Genomic DNA, 5,964 nt, shown 5'->3' on the forward strand with positions numbered 1-5,964 from the left:
TATTATAAAAAATATATTTTAAAATAATATTTTTTTTCATAATTTATATCAAACGCAATCGCAATCGCAACCGCAATGAACCATTCACTTCCAACCGCACCCACCCGCAATTGCTGTCAACAACAACTTATCAGGGTTCGGCTGGTTGTACCGCAGCGATTGCGGTTGCGGGTGGCAGCGTAACCGATCTTTTAGAAATTAGATTCGCTCTTGAGATCACAAGAAACCCAACAGGATTGACATGTAAATACCACATAATATTTTTCGACATATCAGCAATTGTATTTTTTATTTTTTAAATATAAAATTAAAAAAGAGAATATCTCAAAATAATATTTGAATTTCTCAATTTTCATAAAATAAAACATAAATTTGTTTTATATTTAAAAATTTAGAAATTAGATTCGCTCTTGAGATCACAAGAAACCCAACAGGATTGACATGTAAATACCACATAATATTTTTCGACATATCAGCAATTGTATTTTTTATTTTTTAAATATAAAATTAAAAAAGAGAATATCTCAAAATAATATTTGAATTTCTCAATTTTCATAAAATAAAACATAAATTTGTTTTATATTTAAAAAATAAAAAATTATAATTACTGATGTGTCGAAAAATACTATGTGGCATTTAATGTCAATCCAAATTAAACTACAATTTTGACATGTCAATAATCAGAATACCAGTATTCATGGTCAAATATAATACGAATATGCAAGTTCACGATTTATTAGAGGATATCAAGAATTTGGGTATTAATCTTCCAAAATTAAAAAGTTAAGATTTTTTTTTCATTTTCCATATCCATATTAATAGAATATTTGATATTTTTAATTAAAGATAAAATTATAAAAATCAGTTAAAAAATCTAAAATGACAACTATTTAGAAAAAAAAAGTAATCTCTAAAACTTTAGACATTCATATTGTAACTTTTTTTCTTTGCAATGCTATATTTTCGTTTGCTTTTTCCGCATGATATAATTTGGTCTAGGGTACACCCACGACATTGTACACAAAGAAAATACCACAAGACCTAATTTTGGAGGAAAATCAAATCAGCATTGGATTCTATTCAATGTGTAAAAAAAAAACAAGTTAAAAGCTAAATGGCATCAAATGGGAAACTATACATCTAACACTAAAACTCATTAAAAGCACAACACTTTGACCTTATCCCTCTGTTTCCCTCAGCTGTTCCTTCCTGAGCAAGAAATAGTTAGCTGGGTCTCTGTGATACATGATGAATCTCTAAGCCATGAATAACGTACCTCGTTTCGGCCTGACAACCTCAGAAAACATGCCGGTAGGGGCTTAGCTCCTTGATGTTTTTTGTATTTGAAGATCAACTTGCTAGGGCTTGATACTCGAAAGCAGAGATCGGAAGGAAGCTGACGCGGTTACACTGTTTTAACCGAGCCACAGCTTCATGTGATTTACCGAGCATCAGGTCGATGTAGATCCCCGTAAGAGCAGCTTGTAAGTTGTTTGGTAAGAGGGACAATGCCTCTGCTACCAAATGCTGGGCACGGTCAAGCTCTCCTTGTGTTGCGAGCAGGACAGCGAGGTTTGCGTAAAGTGTCCCACGAGCTTCTTTTGGTTTGAGGAAGACAGCTTCTTGCGTTTCTCCGACGGGAGAAGAGTCCTTCGGCTCTTCAGAATCGACGTTTCTGTGAATGCACCATTGATCAAGGTCCTCCTGTGGGAATGGGAGTTTGAAACCGTCCTGTCTGTGCAGATAGACTGATAACTGTCCACCCGCGTCTTCTGTTCTGTTCAGTAAGCAGAGAGCCTCCGCCGCATAGATATGACCCAGGAAGAGATAAATCTTGGAACAATCCGGAATTTCCAAGAGGGATTTCGCTGCTGACAAGGCCTTGACGGGATTTTCCAATTCCAATTCAACGAACGCCATATTCGCCAGGAGGGCTTGCCTGATCATGTGATTTTCCCAAGCACGGGCATCCTTGTAAAACGAAAGGGAGTTCTGAATCATGTCTTGGTTCAATCCTCCTTTTGCCTCTTTCGTGTCAGTGTTCTTGGAGGACACACCCGTTGGATCTGATGATGATTCTTCCATGGACTCATTCGTCGCCAAGGATGATACTACCTGAAGTTCTGATTTAGAGTCATTCAAGTTGGACTTGTTCAGCAAATACAATGCATTTGAGAGACAACGCCGAGCCCAGGGCAACGAAAGCTTTGGCCAATGTGCTCGTTTTCTTCCATCCGAAGCTGTCTCCATTTCCCTTTCCCAATAACATGAATTCTAATTTCCGATCTGTCCAAAGAAGAACTACCCCCTTCCAAAAGACCCTTCTGTAATGCCATCAGACAGCATTCAGCAATTACGGAGCCACAAGAGAGGTTGCCTGTTGAAAACCAGACTAGCCTTCTGGAAACACCGAGCTGCGAGTAGAGGTTTCCCACAAGCCAAGTAAAGCAATCCACAGTTATATGTCACCAACAGAGATTTATCCTGCGATAAAGATAATAACTTCACAGGCTTCTCCTTGCAAAGCGACGAACAAACACCCAGAGCCTTAGAAAATAATACGGAAGAAGTATGATATTTCCCGAGCTGATGGTATATGCAACCAAGGTTGTTGCTGAACATGCTTGAAGTCCCTGTTTCTGTATGAATACCAGAAGCCATCAACAGCTTAATAGCTTTCCGATGATGCCCACGAGCATATTCAAACTGGGATTTCAAGACAAGAGCCACAGATGAGTCCCTTCCTCGAGCGATGTTCATTGCATGTTTGACCTCCCGCTTCACTAGTTTCAAGTTTCTGGTGAGAAGCAAGAACCGGACCTTGTAAAGCTGCAACTCAAGCTTCAGATCGACAGTGGAGATCGACCGGTTACCTATGTCCTTGAAAAGATTGTTTGCAGGAAAATTGTCAACTGGCTTAGTTAGGTTTTGCGACCCAATTTCCTCAAGCACATTGTCGTATTCCAAAGTTTCCTCTGACAAACTTCTAGACAAAGTACTTCCGGCACCAGCTGAACCAGAATACGCAGAATCTGAGGCCAACGAGCTGCTCATGAGAGAGGATGTTTTCGGTACCTGGTTTGTAGAATTTCCATTTTCACCTTGAGTCCCACAACCAACACCATATGCTTTCTCCATACAGTGTAACACAGCCTGTGAATAACCATTTGCCAGAGACAAGGCCATAGATATCAAATATAGAGCTCTAAACCCATATCTACTGATTAATTGCACTCTATTCCAATATTCCAAGACGAATCAACAATAAAAACTTACCGCAAACTTTGCAGCATCACGACAGGCCAGCACAACATCCAGCAACAAAAAACAGATTTTAAGAGCAATCCTCTGCATATGAGGAGGAGGAAAAATTAAAACCAGTAGAATAAATTTGGCCCAAAAAAAAAAGAAGCGAGAATACCTCATCTACAGGTTTGATATTCTGAAACAAAGGTTCTAAAATGGACAACGCTTTTGAATATTCATGCAGATGAAACCAGGTAACAGCCTACACAGGAAAAAAATTACAAAATATATTCGAACTTCAGCAAGAAAAAGGGCCAAAAGAGTCTCGGACTTGGGAAAACATCAGAACGTACAATGTTGAGGAGTGTCACTGTATTATCAAGTTCCTCCTTGCAAACAGAGCTGCAATTCTGTCCAGCTAAGCTGCTATCTTTTCGCACCCCGGAATTATTTCCAGGGTTGGCAGTGTCAACTTGCTCGCTGGTTGCACGAGCAAGCTCTTTATTCTGCTTCTGAGGGAAATAGAAGGAAAGAAAAGTAGGAAACAGAGAGACAGTATCGACATCAAGACCGGAAGAAACTACTAACATAACTCTCTCACCCGTGTTTCCGACTTTCCGTACAAAGCCATAGTACAGAACTAGAAACTAGGAAGAGAAGGAGAAAGAATGGGAATTCAATTTACCAATCTAACTCTGTTATCATCGATCGAAATATGCTCAAGAAAACTATGACGCAAAAGAGCCAGTAAATGGTGAAGACAAAATGTGGATATCAAAGGAGAGAAAATAAATTGTGGATCAGAAAAAATGCCGATGAATATGGATTTACCCTAACAGACAGAAGCCCGAAAGGAAGGTTTTAACGCAATACCTTAACATGGTTAAGTGCTTCCAGTAGCTTCTTAGGGTTAGAGCAGCCATCTCTAAAGTACTCCGCAATTGCGATATTGTGAAGAACCTAAAGAAAATAACAATCACTTGATGAGTTCAAACCAAGCAAAATTCTAAACATCTACTATCATTTCAGATCAATGCCCTCAAATATCTATCATAAAAAAAACTATCTGGTTCATTGGCATAGCAGACAGAACTCCAGACAGTGACTGTTAACAAAAGTATTTATGTCTTAATTACATATGCTGCAGTTCTAAATTTGCTATACTAAATGAGCGACAAAGGGGCCTTGATTACATGAGATTAGCTAGCCTGATCGAAAACCCAGCTAAAATCTAAGATACCTAGGTGCTGAAATGACCGATGTGATCTCGCAATTCAGAAAGCAAATCATTTCAAGCATCTCTAAGATAATACCCCAGATTTCATGAGAAATCGCCACCAGCATTTACACAAACAGAACGAACTTGAAAGAAACAAACTAAGCGAATCACAAATCCGACCTAAAATCCAGTTCATAGAGAAACATCAATTCTAGGAATGTATAAAAAGGTGAAAATTGCGAGGATTGTCAATCCAAAGTGAGACCCAGTTGACTTAAATCCAAAAATGTAACATCTACGTAAAACCCATTATACACACATCAACGAAAGCCCACCTTGAGATCGTTCTCTTTCATCTGCTTGAGCTGATTCAGAACATCGATACACAGCGTATTTGCCAGACTGGAAATACAACACAGCGTCCTTAGCCAGTGCGGAGGTAACAGAGAGAACGGCGTCTTCGTCCAGAATCGAACGATATCTACCGGCGTCGGAGGCTGCAGCAGAGGAAGAATCTCGCGAATCCATAGCAGATCAAGCCAAATCCAAACCTCAGATAGGAAGCAAACCCCGCTCCAGCTTTCGAATGCGCGAAGATCGAAAACGGTTAGCGTTCCTTAAATCGTGCACTGAATTTCCAGGCAGAGGAGGCAATTGAGCACCAGAAATCGGAGAGCCCTAGGAATGTGAGGAATTTACAGAAGGAAAGCGAAGTAAGCAGAGGGAAGAAGAGGGAAACTTCACAGAAAAAAAAAAAGAAAAACTTCACAGACCCTTCATACGTGGCAATTCACTCAAATAAACCAAATGTGCCGCAACTATTTCATTGATACACCTTAAAAAAAATGATCAATTTATTTTATTTCTTATACACCTTTTTACACCTTTTTTTTAGTGAAATGAGTAACATATCCAACAATGTAAAATATCTCAAATACCCTTGTTCAACAATTTAAATAATTAAATTTCCAATTAAAATAGGAAAAATTTAAGGGAGAGTAAATGTTGAGCTTTCTCTCTCCTATCGTCATGATCCTTTCGAGTGGGTCCTTTCGGGTTCCACCATTGAAACTGTAGCATTGAGCTGAAGACAGTTGTTTCTGCGTGTTTTTATCTGTTTGAAGCCGAAATCAACCGGTATTGTACATTGGGATTAAAATCCATTGATTTTCAGTTATTATTTTATCCTATTTCTATTTTAGGGTTTCAGTTCTTTTTTGAAGAAATCCCTTGTAGTATTGGAAAATTTTTCTGTATTTATAGAAATATATACACAATGGGTTCGACTGGTTGTACCGCAGCGGTTGCGGTTGCGGATGACAGCGTTTTCAAAACGTTTGATAGCGATTATAAATGATTAGTACTGACTGGTTGAGAAGTTACTGTTGGTAGCGATTGCGGGTGGGTGCAGTTAGAAGTGAATGGTTTATTACGGTTGCGGTTGCGTTTTGATATAAATTGTCAAAAAAAAATATTATTTAAAAATAATTTTTTATAAT

At 38.5% G+C, this 5,964-nt stretch overlaps 1 protein-coding gene across 1 annotated transcript; it reads right to left on the reverse strand.

Moving 5' to 3' along the window:
• Positions 1-1,086: 1,086 nt before the first annotated feature.
• LOC104815266 (CCR4-NOT transcription complex subunit 10-like) lies at positions 1,087-5,251 on the reverse strand. Its single transcript, XM_010543602.2, is given in 9 exon segments — positions 1,087-2,213; positions 2,216-2,354; positions 2,356-3,153; positions 3,277-3,348; positions 3,422-3,508; positions 3,600-3,758; positions 4,120-4,206; positions 4,801-4,852; positions 4,854-5,251. Coding segments are annotated over 9 exon segments (2,397 nt in total). The 5' UTR covers positions 4,994-5,251; the 3' UTR covers positions 1,087-1,350.
• Between the last annotated feature and the right edge of the window lie 713 nt (positions 5,252-5,964).

The sequence above is a fragment of the Tarenaya hassleriana genome, unplaced genomic scaffold (assembly GCF_000463585.1).
Source record: "Tarenaya hassleriana unplaced genomic scaffold, ASM46358v1 Cleome23, whole genome shotgun sequence".
NCBI classification, from domain to species: domain Eukaryota; kingdom Viridiplantae; phylum Streptophyta; class Magnoliopsida; order Brassicales; family Cleomaceae; genus Tarenaya; species Tarenaya hassleriana.